At 42.8% G+C, this 26334-nt stretch overlaps 1 protein-coding gene across 1 annotated transcript; it reads right to left on the reverse strand.

Annotated features, from left to right (window-relative positions):
• SPTSSA (serine palmitoyltransferase small subunit A) lies at positions 1 to 26334 on the reverse strand. Its single transcript, XM_058666328.1, has 2 exons — positions 26157 to 26334; positions 1 to 1148 (listed from the first exon to the last, which is right to left on the reverse strand). Exons 1-2 carry the CDS (start codon positions 26266 to 26268, stop codon positions 1045 to 1047), a joined length of 216 nt encoding a protein of 71 aa, XP_058522311.1. The 5' UTR covers positions 26269 to 26334; the 3' UTR covers positions 1 to 1044.

Below are 26334 nucleotides of genomic sequence, written 5' to 3' on the forward strand. Positions count from 1 at the left end.
ATCAGCTGATTTTTGTTCTCTCTGAATTTAATGAGTTTACATCCAAAAAAATTAGTCATTTTACATTTACGGAATAAAAATCTTTAAAAAAAAATACAAAGAGTGAAAGGATTTTTAATCAAGTTTACACTTGCTTTTTTTATAATTTTTAACAATAAATCATTTCATCATATCTTACTTCAATGTACAAATGCATTTGCAGCACCCATTACAATCATGACATCAAACTTAAGGACGTACACTGTTCATACTGGCCCCCAGAGGAACCCGATTTACCTTCTGTTAAAAACTCTATGTTACACAAGCATTACCTACTAATGCTAACTTAACCAACTTGTGCCACAAGATTCATCACGTTTTCTGGAAACAAGTCCACATAAGAATTAAATAGTTTAAAAGGTGAAATGTTCTTTATTTTAACTTTAGCAAGATCTTTTCTTTTTCGTTGTTAAGAAACACTGGAATAGTTTTAAAGCAAAAGCTGTTTTGAGTCTAGATAGCTAAAACTGTACTCCTGAGTTCAAGCTTACAGCTATGTCTTTTGTAAGGAATTCTCAGTAAAATATCCTCCCCACCCCATTCCCCTGCCCCAAATCTGTTGTGGTTTCTTACAAAACTTTGGTCAAGAGTAGAAATAGATCCAGGCAGGTGTATATGCCATACAATAGCAAGAACAGTAGAGCCCAACTAATGACTTTGGGTTTTAAAAAGAGAAGGCAATTAAAATGTACTCAAAGTTACATTAAGAAAAGCTTTCACAGGGTAATATTGAAACAGTCACAAAGGTTAAGAAAATACTGATATCAAAGTACAAATGAGTACAATGTTAAAATAGACAAAAATTACTATACAAGAGCCTCTTTTAAAATTAAAAATAAAGAACACAACACATGAGCCAGGATGATTTTTTTCCTGTTCTACTCATGAATTTTAGTCTTTGTAAGGTTGGTTATGTTGACATCCGTAGAGTTTCTTCATGACATTGGATGAAGTCTCATTCCAACTTCTTCTCCAGGAAACCTCTGGATTCTGGTCACATCCTGGTCACTGTACAATCTCAAAGTAGTGTAAGATTGCCATGATGTGCTGTGGCATGAACACGTAGCCCGTGTACAGCGCCATTCCCACGACAGACACCAGCATGGAATCTGAGTTCATCTGGTTAAGGAAGCGTGTGACTTTTCTTGATTCACAGTTTCTCCAACAACATCTTTTTAAATGTTATATTTATTAGAGCAACAGAGACGCAATCAAAGAGCTATTCCACCTACTGGTTCATCCCGATGTCCACAGCAGCCAGGACACCAAAAAGGTGCCCAAGGCAGAGATAACTACCAAGCCAAACGCTCCCCCTCAACAACTCTTTCATGTTGAAGGTCCCATTTCCCCAGCTGTTACTCACATACAACAAGTATTGATAAAGGGTTAATAACAAGAATGGGCCCAGCACGGTAGCCTAGCAGCTAAAGGCCTCGTCTTGCACACACCAGGATCCCATATGGGTGCCCCTGGATCCCATATGGGTGCCAGTTCTAATCCCGGCTGCTCCACTTCCCATCCAGCTCCCTGTTTGTGGCCTGGGAAAGCAGCTGAGGTTGGCCCAAAGCCTTGGGACCCTGCACCTGTGTGGGAAACCCAGAACAAACTCCGAGCTCCTGGCTTCGGATCTTCTCAGTTCTGGCCGTTGTGGTTGCTTGGGGAGTGAATCATCGGACGGACAATCTTCCTGCCTGTCTCTCCTCTTGTTTCTATATATATATATCTGACTTTAAAAAATTAAAAAAAAAAATGACAATGCTAACCATTAGCAATCACAGCTAGAACCAGGCTAAGTTGCCGTTGTTTGTTTGTTTTTATTTACTCGAAACGCATAGAAACAGAGACAGAGAGCAAATGATCTCCTATCTGCTGGTTCATTCCCCCAAAACCTGTTAACAGCTAAGTCTGGGACAGGCCACCGCGAGGTCTCCCCTGGTTTGTAGGGATCCAAGGACTAGATCCCTTGGAGCACAAGCTGCCTCCCAGAGTGCAGAGTAGCACAAGTTGGATCAGAAACAGAGGCAGAATTCTATCCCGGCCAATATGCAAGGTGTCCCAGATGGTGGCTTGCATCCCAAAGCCAACCCACATTCAAAGGTTGTTTTTTTTTTCCTACACTCATTTTATTTTTACCAAAGGAGAAAACTTTATTTTCCCAAATATAGTGGAAGAAATCTAGTCTAAAATTAACATAGAAAGTAAGAGTGGGCCCGGCACGATAGCATAGCAGTTAAAGCATATCTGGCTTTCCAATAAAAATAAATATATAAATAAATAAATCTTTTTTTTAAAAAAAAGGGTAACAGTGTTTGGTTTAATAAACAAATGTATAGGAATAAAATCGCATTTAATGACTATAAAAGGCACACCAACTTAAGTAACAATAATATGTAACTCAATAATTTTTTACTCAAATGTAATTAAAAGAACAGACTCTGGAGCCAGACAAAATTAAAATCAACCATACACTAGTTTAATGACATACAAAATGACAGCACTTGGGCCCGGCACGGTAGCGTAGCTGCTAAAGTCCTCGCCTTGTATGTGCCCAGGATCCCATATGGGCGCCAGTTCTAATCCAGGCAGCTCCACTTCCCATCCAGCTCCCTGCTTGTGGCCTGGGAAAGCAGTTGAGGATGGCCCAAAGCCTTGGGACCCTGCACCCACATGGGAAACCCGAGGACTCTCCTGGCTCCTGGCTTTGGATCAGCTCAGTTCCAGCCGTTGTGGTCACTGGGGGAGTGAATCAATGGACAGAGATCTTCCCTCTCCATCTCCCCTCCTCTCTCTATATCTGACTTAAAAATAAATAAATCTTAAAATGACAGCACTTGCTACTGCCACCTATTGTTATCACTATTAAGTCTTATTCTCAATACTGTCTTCAATAGCTTCAAGTCAAGTCTTTTTAAAAACCTAAACAACAATCATTCTCTACAGCGTTCCTCATTCTTTCTCAAAGGAATTCAAACTGCTTTTGAGGGTCTGCCAAAAGTCTACAGAAAATGTATAATATAAAAAAAGCAACATGCATTTCAAAAATGTTTTTAACCAAAATAAACTTCTTCTAATTCCATTTTCCCCAATCTTTTTTTTTTTAAAGATTTATTCATTTTATTACAGCCAGATATACACAGAGGAGGAGAGACAGAGAGGAAGATCTTCCGTCCGATGATTCACTCCCCAAGTGAGCCACAACAGGCCGATGCGCGCCGATCCGAAGCCGGAAACCTGGAACCTCTTCCGGGTCTCCCACGTGGGTGCAGGGTCCCAAGGCTTTGGGCCATCCTCGACTGCTTTCCCAGGCCACAAGCAGGGAGCTGGATGGGAAGTGGAGCTGCCGGGATTAGAACTGGCACCCATATGGGATCCAGGGGCTTTCAAGGCGAGGACTTTAGCCGCTAGGCCACGCCGCTGGGCCCTCCCCAATCTTTTTTGAAGTCCCCTTGTATGCAAGAGGAACTCCCTCTAAGACCACACAAAATATTGCTAATATACAATGTAATGGCTTTCGGTTTTGTTGAGTCACAAAGGGAAATAATTGCTTCTGAACTAAACTAAGATATGATTCACAAATTCATCATATTCACATTCTTTCTCTCCCCACCATTTCCTTTTCCTCTCTCCTCTCGCTCATGCCTTTCAGTTCTACATACCATTTCTATAATCTTGCATTCTTTTATGAGAAGAAATGGCTAGTAAACAATGCACTTACTACTGACTAATATTTATACAGCAGGTTAGATCGCAAATCTCCTTCACACAACATTATCTTGCTTCACCCTTACAGTTTCCCATGAAATGTTTATGATGGTTATTACTCCTCAGAGGTTGGAAAAAAAATCAACAACTTCCCCAGGGCCATATAGGAAGCTTTCTTTAAAGGCTGTAAGTAAAACCAAGTCTGGTCTCACTCTAATCCTAAATTCATTCACTTCATTCAGCAAACATGGGCACAACATCTCCCATACTCATTTTTTTAATTTACATTTTTTAAATTATCTGTACTGGGCCAACCAGTATCTCAGTAAGTTAAGTCTCTACCTGCATTGTCAGCTACCTATGGATGCCAGTTTGAACCCCGGCTGTTCCAGTTCAGATCCAGCTCCCTGACAATGCACCTGAGAAAGTAGCAAAAGATGGCCAAAGTGCTTGGGCCCAACAACCACCTGCAAGAGCTGGATGGAGTTCTGAACATTTGAATTTCTTCCGGCCAGCCCCAGTCATTGTGTGTGTATTGTCTGTCACTCTGCCTTTCACATAAGCAAAACCACTCCTTTTTTAAAAAATAAAATATACATGCAGACAATTTCCTACTACTTACTGAACATTTCTATCTGTGACATTCCAGAAGAAACTCCCAATCCAACAGTCAAAAATTGAACTCATTAACTTCACCCTAAACTATCTCTTCTTCTTCTTCTCCTTCTTCTTTTCTTTTTTCTGAAGTTTTCGTTTGTGTGAAAGGCAGAGTCAGGAATACAAGCAGACAGAGATCTTCCATCTACTAGACTCACTCCCCAAATACCCACTGGACCATACCAAAGCCAGGAGCCCAGAGTTTGTTTCAGGTCTTGTATGTGGGTGCAGTGGCCAAAGCACGGGGGCTACCCTTCACTGCTTTCCCAGGAGCATCAGTAGTGAGCTGCATCAGAAGTGGAGCAGCCAAGTTTTGAAACAGCACTCGTAAGAGATGCCAGCTGCATGTGAAGGCTTACCCTGTGATGCCAAAACACCAGCCACAAATCCACCTCTTCCTCTTATTTTAGTTAACACTGTTTGCTTAGTTATCCAGTCTAAACACTTCTTTGTTTCCTTCTCAAAATAGATTATCTAATTTTCATGCCCGCCCACGGGAATGGTGATCCAGGAAGGGGGAACCCACTTTTCCCTCCCAGGTCTCTCTGTCCCGGTTTATGCACTCTTTAGGTGGTCCTGTGATTTGACTCGGCAGAATTAGTCCCCAGTGCCAGCTTCTGCCAGCTGATGCTGCGGCCCTGATCTAGTCCACATGCAGCGCACAGGTGTTATAGCCTTGCTTAGTCGGGTCTGTCTCTATCCCAGCCAACACTCTCCAGTGGGAGTAGCTGACCGGCGAGGGGACCAGCCCCTTAATCCCCCCGCCAGCTCTGCCCCTTCCTTCCTGGATCTCACGTGTGCTGGATGGGTGCTGCATTCATATCCAGTACAGGCAACCACGCCCTGGCATTCCATAATGTGTACTGGTTTTGTCGCAACCAAACCCGGCCCATCCCACACTCTGGTCTGGCGATCGGATTTGCCAGTGGTTGACATGAACTGATTCAGCCTGGTCTGCTCCTGACCCATGCTGAATGTATGCCAGTGGGAAACTTTCCATGGCCTATTCTGGGCTGTTTCCTATCAAGCTTCTTGCGCTTACCTGCAGGGACTGTGTCCTGCCAGAGGAGTTGCCCAGGCTCCTCCATCAGAACCCCTCCCAATGCCAGATTTTGCGCTTGCCAGGGGGTTCTTGAGCCAGCTGGGATGGCTAGATAGAGAGGCACTCAACAACATCTGTGAGGGCTGGATAGTTGAGTTGATTAGATAGAACTAAGCTTTAATACCCATTGACAAGTACCAGAGCCAAATGGGATGGGGGACAGACTGGTCTTCTGCTACACATACTGGCAAACCAGGGTAGGGGGCGGGCTTGGTGGGGGTTATTGTGGGTCGCCCCTACTAGGCTGCAGCTCCCACTGATTGATGTAAGGGCCGAACCAGACTGGACTGCAACACCCATTGGTTCCAGTGCAACTCGGGACCGAAAACAGAACCAACCCAGCAGTTGCAACCACCAGCCGATCGGGGTGATGGACTGTGCCGAGCCCTGTGCTTGCTAGAACATACAAAAAACTAATCTGGGAATACCTCAAAGTATCTTTGGAGACCTCCCCAATCGAACTGCTGGACTCAGAACTCTAACCAAGAAAAGACAGAAGACAGAACGGGACAGTCATTCATCTCAGCTATATGTTGGCAGCAAATTATGGGGCAAACGGAGACTTTATGATGGACCATGTCAATCAGTGGACGACCTCATCGAGCGAAACTGGCAGCGATTCATAACTGGAGAACTATTAACACCACTTGGGCACATATCTCGGAGCATGCCCCACATCCGGGACTTGGGGTGGGCGGGAAACCGGGTGGGGCTTCTCCCTCAACATCCCCCTTTATCTCAGATGCATGATGGAAACAATATGGACATAATGGCATTACCCACTTTCCTATCCCCCTGAACCTTTTTTTCTTTTTTTCTTTTTTTTTCTTCTTTTTCCTTTAACTGTAATTAACTATGTAAAGATTGTCAACAACAATACAATAAAAAGAAAAAAATAAAAAAAAACTTTAAAAAAAAAAATAGATTATCTAAGACTTTTCAGTCTTCTAAACCTATACAAACCACTCTTCTATCTCAACCTCTACTCTAATCAATGATGAATGACAGAAACATTAATCATTCCTTATTTAGATCCTGTAAAAGCCACTTCCTGCTCTTTACTAGGGTGACCCTTTCTTTACGCTTTAGGCTGCCCAACGCCCATAGGATAGCACTTAGATACATAAGGCAAGCATTCAAGGGCCTTTCCAATCCAGCCCAAGGGCCTGTTTTAAGTCAGGGTTCCTAGAAGTAGATATGAGTTGTATGACCGAGACAAGGTTTCTTGTGCAAAGTTAGTTCTTGAGGGAGTTTTAGGAACTGGAGAGCAGATGAGTAGACAAGGGCAGGGGAAATCAGCTGCTTGCTTCCCCACAGGGCACTGTGGAGCATGAACTGTCCCACTTAGTTGGAAGGGGTCTGACCTTTTGCACCCCCTCATCTAGCAATAACTGGCTGCAAGGAGGGATAAGGAAAAATCCGCCAGCTCAAGACGGACACGCTGACCAGGCAGCTGCAAACACCACCAGACAACAGTCACCACACTGAGTGACAGGTTCATCAGCTAGCCAAGGGATCCGAGCGAGACAACTTCACCTACTATACCCACTTGGCTGTTGACTTCCCAGGCCTCCCAACTAGCCCCCCCATATGCATACATCCCACCTGCAGCCACCCTGCGTGGGTCTCAGAAAGCATCCTACATTTTCTTCCTGCTCTGGCTTTATCATTTAGTAACAGTATGGATTATAATACATAGTATCAGCTTTCATTTTGTAAATGTCTAAAGTGTCTGGCATTGTGTTAATTAAACACTTTATCAAGTTCAAGGAACCTCCCCAATGTCTGAGTAAGTATGCAATGGAACCAGTTCCAAATCAAAGCTGTTGAACTCTAAATATGCATTTCTTAACCACTATACTATAATACTTCCCTATACATGAAAAGTCCTATTCCCCTAGTAAAACCCAGTTCTTACAGTTCTATTAACTCTTCTTGCATGCTCTCCCTAGCATTCATACCCTCCCATCTTATTCCAACTTCCTAGCAAAAAAAAAAAAAATTACTCCATAATAACCACAAAGTTCCTTATTCATATAATATAGTGCTTTATCAGCTGAGTTTACCTTCATGTAGATATATTTATCTCACACAGATGCTCAACTCCTTAAACACAGGAAAAATGTCTGATTATTTTTATATCTCAGGCATCTGACAAAACATACATTGAATAAATATTTACTGAAAAATTCCTCATGAAACTCATTTAGGACCAGTGTTACGGCACAGTGGTTTATGCTGTCACCAGTAAGCTAGCCTCTCTTAACAGCACTCACTGGAGTCCCGGCTCCTCCACTTGCAATCCAGCTTCCTGCTAATGCCCCCTGGGAAAGCAGTAGAAGATGCTATCACTCATGTGGGAGATCTGGATGAAATTCTTGGTTTCCACTTTTGGCCTAGCTCAGTCAGCATTCCTGGAATAAAATAACTGACGAACAATATCTCCTCTCTCTCTCTCTCTCTCTCTCTCACTCACATTGTTTCAAAACAACAAATATTTAAAAACTCATTCACTTCCAGATTCACTGTGGAGATTTGTGTAGTACTTTCCACACATTATTGTGTCTGACAAACTTGATAATGGCTATAGCAGACAAAAAAACATGTCAGGGTCATTTTTTAAACCAGGCAATACTGAATTGAAGAATGCTTCTTAGATTTTCATGGCTTTTACATAAAATCTTATAAATGCATATGCCAAGCAAATAAAAACTATATAGTACTAACCTTTATGCCCCTAGCTCAAGTACAACTCAGAAGAGGATTACTATAAAATAATTATTTGAATAATTATGTTATATAGTCTTTATAGCACTATAATTCTTCAATTTACTATGATGAATGTATCAGTGAAGGAACGTGCATAGATTAGCTTAGTGGAAATTACTGTAAGACAAGAATCTGAAACTTAAACTCAGTTGTATGAACAAGTAAATTGCCAAGCTTTGCAATCTTGTGTATGCAGATTAAATCTTGATTTCTCTTTTTCTAGGTGAAGCAAGAACTAGTCAAAACTTGTGAAAGTTTCTGTCTGATTAAAATCCAAGGTACTAAGTCCCAAGACTATACACAACAGTGTATTTGGACACATATACACGAAATAAAATTAGTTTAAAAAAAGATGCATGCTGGGCCTGGTGGCGTGGCCTAGCGGCTAAAGTCCTCACCTTGAACGCCCCAGGATCCTATGTGGGCACCGGTTCTAATCCCGGCAGCTCCACTTCCCATCCAGCTCCCTGCTTGTGGCCTGGGAAAGCAGTCGAGGATGGCCCAATGCCTTGGGACCCTGCACCTGCGTGGGAGACTCAGAAGAGGTTCCTGGCTCCTGACTTTGGATCGGCGCGCACCAGTCATTGCGGCTCACTTGGGGAGTGAATCATCAGACGGAAGATATTCCTCTCTATCTCTCCTCCTCTCTGTATATCTGACTTTGTAATAAAAATAAAAATAAATCTTTAAAAAAATGCATGCTAATTTCAGCACAATAAGTATTTCATGGGGATGAGGTAGAGAATAAACCGAGAAGAGCTATAAAGCAGGCTTCAGACCCATGTGCAGTGTATTTCTTCAGATGCTTCGTAGCACAACTTCTACTTTTTTTTTTTTTAAGATTTATTTCTTTGTATTGGAAAGGTAGATCTACAGAGAGGAGTGACAGAAAGCTCCATCCAGTGGTTCACTCCCCAGGTGGCTTCAACGGCCAGAGCTGAGCCAACCTGAAACCAGGAGCTTCTTCTGGGTCTCCCACATAGGTGCAGGGTCCCAAGGCTTTGTGTTATCCTCAACTGATTTCCCAGGCTACAGTCAGGGAGCTGGATGGTAAGTGGGGCAGCAGGGACATGAACTGGTGCCCAATATGGGAACCCAGAGCATGTAAGGCAAAGATTTTAGCCACTAGGCTACAGTGCCAGGCCCCTGCTCCACTTTCAATCCAGCTCCCCGCTGATGTGCCTGGGAAGCAGCAGATGAGGCTCAGGGATTCAAGCAATTGAGTCAAGTAATTGAACACCTAGATGGCGTTCCTGGATCCTAACTTCAGTTGGCCCTGCCCCAGCTGTTGTAGGGAGTGAATCAGTCGGCAGAGGATCTTACTCTTTCTTCCTCGCTCGGTCACTTTGCTTTTTAAATAAAGTATGTTAAAAAGAACATTTTTAAAAAAAAACATGAAGTATTTTCTGTCAGTGATAAACAACTATCCATTCAAGTAAGGGTATGCAGAAAATTACCAAAAAATCACTAAGACCTAGGTGCAAATCCCAACTTGCACTATTAACTGCTTAAACAAAGCAAAATACGGGCCCAGCACAGTAGCCTAGTAGCTAAAGTTCTCACCTTGCATGCTCTGGGATCCCATGTGGGCATTGGTTCGTATCCCTGCTGCCCCACTTCCCATCCAGCTCCCTGCTTGTAGCCTAGGAAAGCAGTCAAGCAGGGCCCAAAGCCTTGGGACCATGCACTTACATGGGAGACCCAGAAGAAGCTCCTAGATCCTGGCTTCGAATTGGCGCAGCTCCGGCTGTTGCAGCCACTGAGGAGTGAACCAGTAGACAGAAGATCTTCCTCTCTGTCTCCCCTTCTCTCTGTGTATCTGCCTTTCCAATTTAAAATAATAATAAATCAATCTTTAAAAAGGTAAAGTAAAAACCTTAACCTAACCCTTCACTCCCAGAATTAACTTTCACTGTGTGCCCCACCCTAAAAAAAACTCTATATACTCTGATCCCATTTCCTTTATTTCCAGAATCATAATAAAAGGCAAAACCAAATTTTTTATCAATTAGATTTCAAAATCACTCTGAAAATGCACCTTAAACCGCTCAGCCACAAAAATAATAAAATTGAGCTAACGACACCATGGCACACACTAAGTGAACAAGTAGAGAAGAGGAACTTAATTAGCTTGAATAATCACCTTAAAGAAAACGCAAAAAGATGGCAATTTCTTTTCAAGTAGCTTCCTGAAAATTCCATGGAAGCAGTTCCAGCCATGAAGTCGAAATAGCTCCAGTGCACTGAGTTTCAAATTCCCTGGTGTAAATGTTCGGCATCACCAAAAGAAGTCACTATGGACACTTGAAGGCACCAGGTTTATCATGACAGCTGCAAGGGTGGGGGAATCATCTCCTTAGGATCATTCTCACCCACAGAGCTACAGCTCTACAGTTCAGCATTTATAGCTGCCATTGCCCAACCTCGTCCTTAAGTGGAATTCTCAATCCATCTCATCTCATCACAAACTTCTCCAGGCTTAAAGGACCCTTGATAACTTCCGAAGTACAAGGAAGGCGTACCAGAAACAGCACGGCACAGGAGGAGACTCAGGTTTCAGCTTTTTACTTTACCATCTCTTTGCATCAGTATACCTCTGATCACCATTCTCTTCCTCATCTATAAAATGCAGAAGCATATTACCTATCCTTCAGGATTAACATGAAATTTGAGAATCAAATTTGTTTTGCAATAGAATATAATCCTTACTAGAACTGTTCTTGGAGGTTTGAGCATTTAACATCATGAGTCAGCTCTAGGACTGTTGGGAATCACCTGAGATCACCTAGCCACTAATTTGTTATTAACATATCATGTAATTCTAGGATGTCACAACTTCCTTGGGCTTGAGTTCCTTCACAAGCTGAGATCTCTTTCTTCATCTCACATTTTTGGATCCCATTTGTTCGGAGAAGACATTTAAGCAGCACCTCTCAATCAACCTTAAAGCAAATCCTCTGTGTAGACACTGCAAAAAGCTCAAGGGAAAATGGAAGTAAAACGTAACTTTATTTGGGGGAACAAAACCTGAAATCATATGAAGGATCTTCAAACTGTGGGAAATGAGCATTACTCAAAAAACAACACAGATTCCAAACATTTCTGTACCAAAATAAACTGATAATTTAATTCCACTTTCCATGAACTTTGTAAAGTAGTCTGGTGTTTGAGACAGACACATAAATTCATACACACACAAAGAAAAAAAAGTAAAAAAAAAAAAACTGGTCTTATATGAGTCACATATATTGGCAGGTAATATACAAAATAGCAGAGTAATCTATTTTCTTATATAACTGTCATGCCATTTAGGTATCCACAGCTGGATACAAATTAATCAGATCTATACTCTAGAGGGGGCTCTGTCTAGACTACAACAAGACAACCTCAAAACTAAAAAATGGACTATTTGGGGGCCGGTATTGTGACACAGCAAGTTAAGCCACAACTTGCAATGCCAACATCCCATATTGAAGTGGCAACTCAGTGATCAGTTGCTCCACTCCGATATACAGCTCCCTGCTAATCCACCTGGGAAGGTAGAGGATGCTGGCTCAAGTACTTGGGTCTGTGCCATACATTCACGAGACCCAGATGGAGTTCCTGGCTCAGCCCAGCTGTTGGAGGACATTTGTAGTGAACCAGCACGTGTAAAATATCTACCTACCTACCTCTATCGCTCTGCTCTGCTATTCAATTAGCCATTTTTTTTCAAACGGACTATTCTATTTTATGTGTTTATGACTTCTCTCTACCATAGAATTTTTTTAAAGATTTATTCTCTATATATTTTTTTAGTCCTGCGTCTTATTCTTTAATAGGAAAAACTAAAAACAGCCTTAATGTCCACAGCAGCCAGGGACAAGTAAAACGCGGTCATATGGTGATCTATACAGCAATTACAGAAAAGGGATTGATCTACAACCTAGCAACATGAGTGGGTCTCTAAAACATTATTAGGCAAAGCAAGCAAATGGAATAAACAATTCAATAAGCCATCTGCATCAAAAGCTATTTCCAACAAACTTATCTACATAAGAGTATGAGACTTCAGATGGAAGTACAATGGTAGGTTGAGGGGGTAGAGAAGTTGGTAGCTGAGTAAGGCTATTTGATCTATACAATCTAATTTCTCAGAGAATTGATGAGTTCATTACTTAGATAACAGGAATTGATTAGACTTTAAAAAGCGAAGAAATACACAGATGAGCCAAAGTCTGTAGGTGGGCAAGTAAAGGTGCCAGGCGCTCCTAGTAACTAATGAGAGGAGTTCCCAGAAGGAACCTCACACGGGTCAGGTTGGGAAATGGCCCAGGTAATCTCTCCCCTGCTTCTTCCCAACCCAGGCTGACGGCTGACAGCTGACTACCCAGTTATCATACCTGACCGAAGCTCCAGGACCCTCACTTACCAGGCAGAGCTCATCAGTGCCCTGGCCTTTCCCAAATCACCAGAGCATCTAGAATCTCCAAAATCTGTATGCTCCTCCTGTCTCTAACAGCCAGGATTAAGATCAGAAGCCCTCGGGGCTCCAGGAACAAGAAGGCTTGTATTCTGATGGGACAGCACCTACTGGGCTCCACACAAGGGTAAGGCCTGCAGTGAGGAACTTGACATCATCATATCCTATGAGGTAGATGATTTATTCTATTCTATTTTTTTATTGGAAAGTCATATATACAGAGAGGAGAGACAAAGAGGAAGATCTTCTGTCTGATGATTCACTCCCCAAGTGGCCGCAATGGCCAGAGCTGTGCCAATCTGAACCCAGGAGCCTCTTCCGGTTCTGCCACACAGCTGCACGGTCCCAAGGCTTTGGGCCATCCTCTCGATTGCTTTCCCAGGGTACAAGCAGGGAGCTGGATGGGACGTGGGGCTGCCGGGAATAGAACCGGCACCCATATGGGATCCCAGTGCATGCAAGGTGAGGACTTCAGCTACTAGGCTACCATGCCAGGCCCTCTACCATAGAATTTTAAGTGCTTGTGAGCAAGTGTCTTTGTGTCCTGCTGTAATGCACTGTTTGATAAAACAGGCTTTTCATAAATCATCCCAGACCTGAGCAGATAATGTGCCAGGATGAATGCAGGCACTAAAGACAAATGTTTGTTCAAGGGCTGAATGAACAATGAGGTTGTTTATAACTTGGACATAGCATAAATATTTTATGGGCTCAGTGGCTATAAAAGCAAACAGATGGTGAAACTATATCCTCGCCTATCTTTGTTTTGTTTGCTGTTTCCCCCCAACAAATCATAGGGAAAAAGAAAGTGTTTTGTCTTTCGCCCACAGAAGCACCATCTCCAGCCCCTATCCCAGCCGCTGAAAACAAAAGTTCTGTAACAAAGAGAGGAAATGTTTTGAAGACAGTACTTCAGAAGATCACAGCAGCTAACACTGCCTGCCCAGCAGTTACTCTGCATTTGACCAGCTGAGTAACCAATCCACAAGCCTTAGCTTAACTCCAAAGTACAGCTGACCTTTGAACACCAGAGTTTAAGGGCACTAACCCCTGCACAGTCAAAAATCCTTGTGTAGCTTTTCATTTTCCAAAATGCAGCTACTGACAGTCTGCTGTTGACCAGAAGCCTCATTCATAATACACACAATCAATGAGTACATTTTTTTGGAGTATATATTTTCAACAGTGAAAACCCACCAGAGCCTCAGGAGATCACCTATTACAGGGACATACAGTTTCCTGGAAAGACCTCGTCAGTGGAGGTAATTAACATCATGGATACTCATAAGCTCTGAGCTCACCATAATAACAAAAGCAGGTGGCTACAGAATTATGGTAGCCAAGTGCGTTCTCAAGGTAATTCTAGACAGTTGAGATTTTATATTGCATCTTCACATTTCCCTCAACTGTTGTCTCCATGCACAACCTGAGTTTGTGTTCACCCAAGCAAATGTCAACTTCATAAAATAATCAGTGTATATTACATGCTAGTAAATAGACTATCGTGATGTGTTTTTCTCAACTTTCTTGATAGGCTACATGGTTCATCTATGAGTTTTTCAAATTGTCATGAATCTCCAAATAGCTCCCATAGAAATGGATCTGCACAGTTCAAACCAACATTGATCAAAGACCTACTGCCACCACTCGCTGGGAAGAGAGCAGGAGACTTTTGTTCTAATGGGTATAATTTAACACTCCCTCACTACTCCACGTATCACTTCTCTTTCCTGGTCACTAGCAAAGCTAAAATGACATTGGAACCAGTCCAATCTAGTGCTGTTCAAATGCCTTTCATTAAACCAATTCTAAAATGCTACTCATTCTTAGAAAAACTCAAACATTTTGGTAAGTCTGGTTTATTTAAAGGAATATCTTAACAAAAGAGAAAACAGCATTTGACAGTTGTCGGAGGCTCTTCACTCAAGAGCGACCAAAGTTCAGTGAAAGCAGATGCTGGCTCATGCGTGAAGCTCCAAACAAGAACTCTTTATTGCTGTATTACTGTAGTTTTAGTTTCCCCTTGACTTAAAAAACAGAGGAGGGGGGGGGGGACTGCCGCCAGTAAAAATGCCAATAGTCAGCTATCTCTTGATACTTTTCCAGTTGCGTTAAGGTAAAGCAAGTGGAAACTGACAATGCCACAGTTCTATGCATGTGAAGTGATCTAACATTGTTGGGTCAATTTCAGAGGTTATCATATCAGCATCAGAAGTCAGGGTCTAGCAAGCAGAATCCATTCTCTGAGCTCTCTGTAACATGTTGGTTATAGAAATCCAAGTGAGGACATTGCTTTTTAGAAACTATAATTTGATGGGCACTATGACACGGGGGTTAAGCCACCAAGCTGAGACCATCCACATCCCTTTATTAAGGTGCTGATTGGAGTCCTAGCTACTCTGTTTCTATCCCAGGTTCTTGAAAATGCACCTGAAAAACAAACAGATTATGGCCCGGGTACCTACATCTTTGCCACCTGCATGGAGACCTGGATGGGATTCGGGGCTCCCGGTTTCAGCCTCACTCAATATTGACTGTTGTGGAAATTTGATAGGTAAATCAGCAGAAATATGATCTCTTCCTGTCTCTCCATTTCTATTAAATAAAATAAATCCTTTTTTTTAATAAAGGGAGTGAGCATTTGGCCTTGTAGTTAACACTGGCTAAGATGCCCATATCCCATATCAGAGTTCCTAGTTCCATGGCCAGCCCTGCTCCTGACTCCAGGTTCCTGCTAATGTACAGGCTGGCAGTAATGAGTTAACCACACACGGGAGACCTAGATTGAGTTCCTGGTTTCTGGCTTTGGCCTAGCTGGTGCCACTGTATTGAGAGAGAAGAGTGGGGAGGTGAATCAGCAGATAGGAGTCACCTCATACTCACTCTCCCTCAAATATGTTGATTAGAAATCTTAAAAGAACACAGCAAAAACAAAGCAACATGTTGCTCCAATGAGCAATAACCATGAACTGAAAATTTTTCACTCTGAATTGAAATCCTGGAAACGGTCTGTCATCCTGACGCACAACACCAAGGTTATGTACAGACAGACGTACACCTGTATCCATCAGGGTGTCTATCCCCTTCATGAAAATTTCAAGTCCCATTGTCCCATCAGGGAGGAAATTTCCAATGTGTTCCAAAATAGAATCCGTCCTGCTACACATTTCTAGAACCTCAGTTAGTTCACACATGACTGGTATAGTGCGGGAGTTATAGTTTTGTAAGGAATTTTGCATTCATTAAGGGAGACAGACTTGAGAAAGAGATTTTAACCTTCAGCACGCAGTATCTCTCGGCCCAGCCGCTGCCTAGGCAGAAGTCCTTTTGGCTCTATTTTAAGAAAATGAGAAATGAGCATGTGCATCCCAGCCCCCTCTCCAGAGGGGCACACTGAAGCCTCACACAGCTCTCAGCTAGCGGGTGCGGACCATGCAGCCACAACAGCAGCCACACTACCTGCATTACATCAGCACCTACCACCAGCATTCCCATCCACTTTGTCCATGCATTTAGAATGTCCCCCTGGTGCAGCTTCCAGCCGCACTGAGCTCCCTGCCCGAGCCATATAAATGATGTCCCAAGATGCCTATGGCTTTTACTAGTGCTTACATACTAAGTTGCATAGGTTTTGAGCAGTCTGCATCCTTACGATTTTTCCATAAATCCCATTATTTTGAAAATCTTCAAGAACATTTATATATATAAAACAGGTTGGTCAAAATTATTGTCATAGTGAAACTTCTACATTTCCTACTGATCACAAACATTCACTTTCTACTGTCTTATAACTGATATTTTTGAGGCATTTCAATTTAGGAAAAGCATATATACTCTATCAAGTATATCTTCTGGAATGCATAACCTTCATTATTAAATGTGAGCATGTGGAGTTTGTTCTTTATGAAAAATACAAAGAATTTGTCTGAGCTCAGCTCCTGAGTGAGTGTTTGAGTTACAACACTCAGAATCTGGAAACATTATAAAGTGTTTAACCCAATGCAGCAACAGAGAAGCCCCACCGTTGTCCCCACTGACTCATCTCTGGATGAGAACCCTGCAAGGTATTAGTGTGTGGTTCCTAGCTGGACTCCTGTAACATGTTAGTGTGTGGTCATTCCCCGAATGTCACGAGCCACCTAAAACTTCCTCTCTCTGTCCTGGCACACACCTAGTTCTTGTGAAGCCTGGTTTTCATTATCCTCGACCTTTCCCAGAAGCTACTGTGGCGAAACAAAAATTATATACCAAGGAGAAAATTATATCCCAAGGAGAACAGATAAGGAATATTCTAGCATATTCTAGCATTCTATCACAGCCACCCATAAAGGCAGTGTAAAACAGATAAAAGCAGCTCTTTTCCAACTAGGACACAGGAGACCTGGGGGTAACAAGAGGGCTTTGCAGATCAGGATAGACAGATGAGGAACCCATTTATCCCACTGAACCCATTTATATATCCTCTGTATCTACTGGGCATTCCTACAAGCTGAGCTGGAGGAGAACTGTGATCAGCTCACGGCCATCGGCTAGTTCTCCTTCCCATCCCCCTTGGTCCGTGGCGTCTCCCACATTACTTCCTGAATCTTACAAGTGTGCATTTCTCTAGGGTATAAAATAACCTTTGGGACACCACACAAAAGGATAATAACTAACTTGGGTTATACTTTAATTCATTCAGGTAACCAACTTCTGGCCTAGTACCAGACTCATCTTTCTATCCATCCAATAAACTGTGACAGGAATAGAAGAGTTTATATGTTTGGAAGAGTAAAATTGGCACAGAGCTTCCTCTGACAGGCAGCCATCAGATTTTTGCCTGGCTCCACAATGGGAACTGGCCTTCTTTGCCAGTCGAGTTATATGATGAACATTTTCTGTTGACTGTGTAGCTGAAAAAAATAGATGATTTTTTTTAAGCTTCAACAAAAAATACAGTATTAAAAATATGTCTGAAAAGCAAGAAGCTGAAACCTTTGTAACTACGTAAATCAACTGAGATTTCACATGTCATGGGAAATGAGCACAAGGATGTATAGACCATGCTGTTCTTTCTCTTAGGAGGCACACAAATGAAATCTGAAGGCCACTGGGCTGGAGGATTGCCAAGTTATTAATTCGCCACTTGCAATTATCCCTGCTTCCCTTCCTCCCACCTCACCTTCCCTGATAAGGGAAAGCGGCATTCATTTCTGCAAAGGGAAGGTTAATGGGAACGGCAGAAGATGCAAAAGAATGACAAAAGATTGCGGAGCTTTTTTTTCCCCACGTAAGTTTTAAGATAATGCAATATGTTTAGGGTATCTCAAGGTTATTCCAAAATCACATTTTGCTTCAAAGTAGCTTGATAGGAATCTTCTAAAAGGCATTAAGCTTACTTACTGAGACTACTTTGAGAAGCAACTTTCTCCTGACATTGAGAATTTTGCCTAATTATCAAATCACACGCTGATTCTTATTGGAAGTCTATTTAAAGCCTCAGATGATATTATATATATTCTTCAAAAGGGAAGCTCATTAAGGAGAAGGCCTAGTAAAAGGCTCTGGAGAATTAGGGTTTTAATAATTCCCTTTATAGAATAACTCAAGGGAGCCTGTGCCAAAGGAAAAGAGCCTGTGACGACGGGAAAGTGCCCACCAGCCAAATACAGGGCTTTTCTTCAGCAGCTGTGTTGTGTTTGCTGAATTTCTTTAAAAAATACACGACAAACTGGCAAACACTAATTCAATCATAATGTACTAATCAATAATAAGTACCTGCTAAGGTAGCACAGAAAAATACATCCCTCAAACACCTCTCTTTCACATACAAAACACGTTGATTTCAAAAAACCACAAAACATCAAAATATTTATTAATACATTTAGGGGGCTGGAGCCATGGAGTAGCAGGTTAAAGCCACTGTCTGCCACATTGACATTCCATTGAGCACCCAGTTCATGTCCCAGCTGCTCCACTTCTGATCCAGCTTCCTGCTAACACACCTGGGAAAGCAACAGAGGGTGGCCCAACTGCTTGGGTCCCTGCATTCATGTGGTAGACCTGGAAAAACCTCCCAGTTCCTGGCTTCAGCCTGGTCCAGCCCTGGGATGTTGCAGTCATTTGGGGAGTAAACCAGAAAATGGTAGATTTCTCCATAACTCTGCCTTTCAAATGAAGTTGTTTTTTTTTTCATTTTTTTAAACAACATATTAACCACATATTCCAAGTGTCTCAAGAAAGCCACAGGAACTGCTGACCCTGATGATCACGGGATGGTTCAGGCAGGAGGGCAAGACCATCAGCATGCCCCTTTGTGATCCACAACTGGGGAGCCCAGGATGCAGAACGCAGACACTTGGAAGGCCAATGCATTCCGTTGAAGAGTAGAAGGCCTTACTATACTTGGCAATTTTTGCTTTCTTCCTATTCTGTCTTAGAAAATGGCTCCAGCCAGTCAGACCTGCCTACCTGGCATCCCAATACACTTGCATGCTGATCTGCACCTTCTGTACCTGGGGGAAAAAATTAAAAACCATTAACATAGGGCCTGGCGGCGTGGCCTAATGCCCCGGGATCCCATATGGGCGCCGGTTCTAATCCCAGCAGCTCCACTTCCCATCCAGCTCCTTGCTTGGGCCTGGGAAAGCAGTCGAGGACGACCCAAAGCTTTGAGACCCTGCACCCACGTGGGAGACCCAGAAGAGGTTCCTGGTTCCCGGCTTTGGATCGGCACAGCACCAACCATTGCGCCCACTTGGGGAATGAATCATCGGATGGGGGATCTTCCTCTCTGTCTCTCCTCCTCTCTCTGTATATCTCACTTTGTAATAAAACAAAAATAAACCTTTTAAAAAAAAATCCACATACACCTCCCCGCAAGTCTTCTGAGCATGCCCAGTCCATGCTCCTCCTGTACCCCAAAGTGTTTGCTGCTCTCTCAGCTGAACCCACCAGGAGCAAACCTGCTAAGAACACACATATGCACATTCTAATCCCCTGAAATTGTTCTCTAGTTTCCTTGAAGGAAGAAATGAACTCCAGCTGCTTAGGAACTTAAGATACATAAAATATGAGACAACACTGTTTGGGAGGTTGTTATTATTATTATTATTATTATTATTATTATTATTTCATTCAAAAGAAAACACTGTCAAATCTGATGGAGAAAAATACTAGTTACTGTCCAGCTGCTGTGGGGGACTGATTCCAGACAGCTCTCTGTTACCAACATCTGCTCAAGGCCCTTATATAAAACAGGGCAGGATTTGTCTATAATGACACATCCTCCCATATAGGTAACATCACCTCTAGATGGGTTATATAAATCATTGGTGTATTATATTACTTACAGAATATTGACAAAGAAAAAAATCTGCATGTTTAGTATACATGCAATTTTTTTTTTTTTTTTTTAAAGATTTATTCATTTTATTACAGCCAGATATATACAGAGGAGAGACAGAGAGGAAGATCTTCCGTCCGATGATTCACTCCCCAAGTGAGCCGCAACGGGCCGATGCGCGCCGATCCGAAGCCGGGAACCTGGAACCTCTTCCAGGTTTCCCACGCGGGTGCAGGGTCCCAAAGCATTGGGCCGTCCTCAACTGCTTTCCCAGGCCACAAGCAGGGAGCTGGATGGGAAGTGGAGCTTCCGGGATTAGAACCGGCGCCCATATGGGATCCCGGGGCTTTCAAGGCGAGGACTTTAGCCGCTAGGCCACGCCGCCGGGCCCTATACATGCAATTTTTAAAAACCACCTTTTGATCCTCAGTTGAATTCACAAATGCAGAACTCACACACACACAGTCAAGTGTATAATCTTATGGCTTACTGTCTGACTTCATCAAACACTAACACGTTATGGAGATGCCGTTCGTGGATTTTAACCTTTGCATCTACTCAAAAAGATACCGACACTTCCCTTCATCTTCTCAAATCCCACGCCCACGAGCTCAGGAGGCCCTGACCTCCTGTGCACTAGTCACACCCTGTCTTCACTTGGCTCAGGCCACACCGGCTCTTTGCCCAGGCCTGGAACACTGCTTCTGCCCAGGGGCATCTGCAGACTGTGCCTTCTGTCTGGAATACCTGATCCACTGGAATTTTCTTCCAGTCTGTCTCTCCAAACGTACCCTCCCAGACACTCCAGCCAAAACTGAAAATGACCTCCCAGAACAGTTCTGACAGTTTAAAGAGTTTGTCTGCTCTATTTATCTGGCGGCATGAGAAAAAACACTTTTGTCTCTGTTATTCACAGTTGTAACCCCAGTATCTAGAATAGTGTCTGACATGTTGAAGAAATGCAATACTGCGGAATACAGAATTCAGCAAACACACATATTTACAAATGAGTAGACAGAGCAATATATGTATTGCTAATCACGACAAATTAAAGCAATTCATCCAATCTATAGCAATTCCTACCAATTTCAATTTCTCTTGGAGAACTAAACTCTGTTCAGCAGCAACAAAGCTTCAAAGCTATTCTAAAAGTGGTTTAAAAGCAGGTCTTCTATCCTTCCTCCAAATACTCCTCTAATTACTTAAAATAACCAAATATAGACAACTAGTTCTTGAGCACCCAGTGAGTGTTCTGGAAGAGGGAAAAACACCTTTTCCTTTTTTTTTTTTTTTTTTTTTAAGATTTATTTTTCGGGCCCGGCGGCGTGGCCTAGTGGCTAAAGTCCTCGCCTTGAAAGCCCCGGGATCCCATATGGGCGCAGGTTCTAATCCAGGCAGCTCCACTTCCCATCCAGCTCCCTGCTTGTGGCCTGGGAAAGCAGTTGAGGACGGCCCAAAGCTTTGGGACCCTGCACCCGCGTGGGAGACCCGGAAGAGGTTCCTGGCTCCCGGCATCAGATTGGCGTGTACCGGCCCGTTGCGGCTCACTTGGGGAGTGAATCATCGGATGGAAGATCTTCCTCTCTGTCTCTCCTCCTCTCTGTATATCTGGCTTTCCAATAATAATAAATCTTTAAAAAAAAAAAAAAAAGATTTATTTTTCATCGGGAAGTCAGATATATAGAGAGGAAGATCTTCCAACTGTTAATTCACTCACTAAGCGGCCACCATGCCCAGAACTATCCCAATCCAAAGCCAGGAGCTAGGAGTCTCTTCCGGGTCTCCCATGCAGGTGCAGGGTCCCAAGGCTTTGGGCCATTCTCAACTGCTTTCCCAGGCCACAAGCAGGGATCTGGATGGGAAGTGGTGCCACCAGAATTAGAACTGGCATCCATATGTGATACCGGTACAAGCAAGGCAAGAACTTTAGCCCCTAGGCTATTGGGCCGGGGCCTGGGGAGAATACCTTTTCAAGGAGACTCTAACTCCTAATACAAACCAAAGGGGGGAGAGGTGGGGAAACCTGCCCACATTTTGCTTAAAACAAAACAAACTGTAAAATGTCATGGAACCATAAACCACAACAGAGAAGTGGCTAATTCGGTGATTACTCATATGACTTTTTGAATTAAAACAAAGTTAAAATAACATTCTAAGGATCCAAATTGTTTTAAGTGGCCATCTTTAACTTGTTGACCTCTTCCCAATAAGCATGGTTACAATGTTATCCAATGAGGATTTAAAGGGAGTGTCTCACTTGTTACAAATCTTGGTTACAAAACTCAATCTTTTCCTTTCCCATCTTTGACTGCCAGGAGCCAGAAAGGAGCTTTTAAAACATTGCAAAAAAAAGTACAAAATTAAAAACTTTCCTTCCTCAGAGAAAATCAAAGATTCTGTTCATGGTAGACTTCCCTCTCTCTGCATTCATTTTAATATTAGCTAGCAAGATTTTTATTGCTACCTTTTCTTTTAATGCAAACGTCTTATCTCACTGCTTTTCTTTGTAATATGGAAACCATATCTGCACATAGAAAATTTAAATACTGATGGACAAAAGCTAATACATCATTTCACATGACAGCAGACAACAAGAGAAAATTTAGGATTCAATCCTTAAAACCCATTTGTAAATCTCAATATTTCAAGAACTATTTACAAACTTCCTGACTTGAAACAACAAATACAATTTCCTTAGAAACATTTTAAATTTCCATTTTGAAATCACTTTTTATCAAGTTCAAAAATGCTTACATTTATCAACTTACAGCTTTTTACACTAATTTATAGCTATTGGACTTGGTAAGAAATAAGAAAGCAAGTAATTTCTAAACATACATGTACATGTTCAAGAATGTCCCTAGAAAATGCAGAGAAATAGTTATAGCAGGCTATCAGCTTTCCCTAAAACAGAAATTTCACATTTTTTAAAGAGCTGTGAGATGTCATCTAAAGCATTTACCTTCTTAAGATTGGGGCTGGCATTATGACTTAGGAGCCACTGTCATGATATGGTAGATTAAGTTACCATCTGCGGTGCTGGCATCCCATACAGGATCCAGTTTCAACCCTGAGTCTAGGCTGCTCCACTTCCCTTCCAGCTCCCTGCTTGTGGCCTGGGAAAATCAGTAAAGGATGGCTCAGGGCCTTGGGCCCTTGCACATACATGAGACCCAGAAGAAGCTTCTGGGTTTTGGTTTCAGCCTGGCCTTGTCCAGCCCCAGCCATTGTAGCCACCTAGGGAGTGAACTAGCAGATAGAATACCCCTCTCTGCGTGTAGCTCTTTCAAATGAACAATAATATTTTTTAAAAGTGATATTAAAGACTAATATAAAGGTTTCCTTTCTTTTAATGCAGAGACCAATGTTGAAACAAGACAGACAAGTTTCCCTTATATCAAATTTTTGGCTTCCAGCAGTCATGATTATGTTCAAGATAATTTTAAGCTAGAGAAAAGTATGTGTCTTTCTAAAATCATATAACTGGCCACAAAACAGTTCTGGGCAAAGTTTACATATATTAACAAATTTATGAAATTCAAATCATTTCACTGTTAGGCTTCCAATTAAGTTTAAAAAAAAGCAGGACTTCCTCATTTAGTTCTTCCTCCAAACCAGAAGGAAGATTCAATCTCAAATTATATTCCAAACTACAGGATAGTTAAATGACCCACTTCAGGTCCTGGTGTTGAGGATTAACCACTGCCTACAATGCCAGTCAGTATTTCATATAGGTGTCATTTGAGTCCTGGCTGTTCTGCTTCTGATCCAGCTACCTGCTAAGACACCAGGGAAAGCCACAGAGGATGGGCCAAATGCCTGGGCTCCTGCTACCCATGTGAAATGGAGTTCTAGGCTTCTAGTTTCTGCCTGACTCCACTGCCATTAAGAGGAGTGAACAAGAAATGGGAGACCTCCCTCTATATTTGTAACTCTGCCTTTCAAAGAAAGAAAAGCTCTAAAAAATAAATACAAAGTAACTCTAGAAGTTGAAGTGAAACACTACAAATTCAACACTTGATGGTAAAGAGGAAAATACTAACTAGTAGTTTGTTTCCATTTTGTAGCCAACTGGCAAGCACTCCTGTCTGGAAGGATTTCTCTCAAAGCCACCACGTGAGACCAAAGGGGCACAGAAGCAGAATGAAGACCCAAGTGCTTGGGTCCCTGCCACCCAAGCGGGAGACTTGAAGGAAGCTCCTGGCTTTGGCCTGGTCCAGCCCTGCTCCTGCAGTTTCTTGGGGTATAAACCAGCAGGTGGAGAATCTCTTCTCTCTATAATTCTGTTTTCAAAGAACAAATATTAAAAAAAAAATAAAAAATAAAATCTTCTGTAGCACCAGATACCAGTGGCTGCATTTCTCACTAACATGAATTTCTCTTAAGTCATTTGCTCAAATAAGACAATGAGAAATCAAAAAAGGCAAAAATCAGCAGAGGTATTATATTTTATTCAACAATTTATTTCTCTGTCCTCAAAAAAAAGCCTAGGTATTTATAAGACATAGTATATTGCAGCATAACACAGAATATCCTTAACACCATTGACACTGTGGCATTTATCCACATCAACAAAAGCTTCTAAGTATAAAATCTACACGAGTCCAGTAGTGGACTCAACATGCAAACTCTGGTTTACAGCATTTCGATATACTCCGCCATTGTTTAAACTGAGATGATTTTAAGTGAGTCAAGATTACATGCTTCCATTAAGAAATTTCAAACATACTCTCATTCAGTACACATTTACAAGACATGACCTCACACGGCCCAATGTTTAAAAACTAGAGGGCGACTAAAACTGCAGCTACCCCCCCCCCAAAAAAAAACTTGCAGGAAATCAGGGCAGCCGTTATATTCAAAGCCTGAAACCAAAACAAGCATTCCAGTTCTTAAGCCCCAGCTCCAGGAAGAGAGGCCAACTGTAATTAAATAAGCAACAATGCTTTGTAAGCAGTCAGAATTCCTCAAAAGTGCTGAAACAAAAGAGAGCTTTGAGTACAACCTTCTGCTATTTCAACACAAACGCATTTGATAAGGCTTGGAATGAAACTACCTCACTCACCAGAATCCAAGAATGCCTTAACCAAGCAGTTCTGAAGCAAGTTACCCCCAACAACCCCGCAAGAAAAAGGAGAGAGCCTGCATGTGGAAAATGCTGTATGTTTCGTTTGTTTTTAGTCACATTTCATCAACAGTTTTCATTCTGCAAGACTATCCTCAAAGAATGTCAACATGGACAACTGGCAACAACAACAACAAAATCGCTGACTTCAGGGAGTCCCTCTCTACAAGCTGAGTTATTAACTGGGGTGTTGTGAAAGTCAGATGAGGTTAAGATACAACCAGCATGTTGAGCACAGTTGATTTGCTTACAGTAATCACTCAGTAGCTCTTAACAAGAATGTATTAACTATCCACCCAGTTTCAAACATTATCCAGAGCTAATCACAACATCTCTTTCAGGCACAGCTCCTACCTGCGGCTCAAAGAATTCACGTAAACACACACAAACACACTTTTTAAACTGCCCAGTACCAAGACCCAAAAGGTACAAAAACTTCAAATGCCTTCCAAAACTGACTTGGGGTGCCCTGGCCACAAATTAACAACCTAGCTAAAAAGCTGGCCAACTGGTTCGAATTCTCCTTAGGACCAAAGCCAGCTAAACCAGGGACAGTTAAAGGTCAAAGGCGTCCAAGACGGGAGCGACTTCCTCCACTTACCCGGTCCCTGCCTCCCACAGAACAGGGGACTGAACCAAAAGCAGGCGCGGCCCAAGTGGAGGCGAGGACGCACCCGGTTAGACATTGCCCTCGGGGATTTCCTCCAGAAATCAAGACGCCTCTACCTTGTGTCTAGTGACTTTCGGAACAAACCCAGATCTCCGGAATGCTTGCCTCCCCCTGATCGCACCAGCGACGCCCTGGGCCCCGACCTTCCATCTCCATGCGCCCCTGTCCCTCCCCAGCCCCTGCTCCGCCAGGATCCCCTGAGCCGCCGCCCCAAGGCAGGTTCCTGTGGGGCCAGGCCCTGGGACCCCGGAGGATGCGGCCCGCGCCCCTCTTCCGGCCCCCTCGCCCGCCTCCCAGGCAGGATACTGAACACGGTGCGCTCCCAGGGCTCCAGCATGTAGAGCGCCGTGACCAGCAGGTACTGGTAGTAGAACCAGGACATCTGTTTCCAGGCCCGCGCCAGCGCCATCCCCGCCATGCGCCTCCGCGATGCAGCCGCACGTCAGTCTGTCCGGCCCGCCGCCCGCTCGCGTCCTCCAGCCCC

The sequence above is a fragment of the Ochotona princeps genome, chromosome 6 (genome assembly GCF_030435755.1).
Source record: "Ochotona princeps isolate mOchPri1 chromosome 6, mOchPri1.hap1, whole genome shotgun sequence".
NCBI classification, from domain to species: domain Eukaryota; kingdom Metazoa; phylum Chordata; class Mammalia; order Lagomorpha; family Ochotonidae; genus Ochotona; species Ochotona princeps.

Coding starts and splice junctions, on each gene's coding strand:
- SPTSSA (XM_058666328.1), bottom strand. CDS start 26,268: ATGGCGGGGATGGCGCTGGCGCGGGCCTGGAAACAGATGTCCTGGTTC. Junction 1,149..26,156: donor CTGGGAGCGCACCGTGTTCA/GTATCCTGCCTG, acceptor AGATGAACTCAG/ATTCCATGCTGGTGTCTGTC.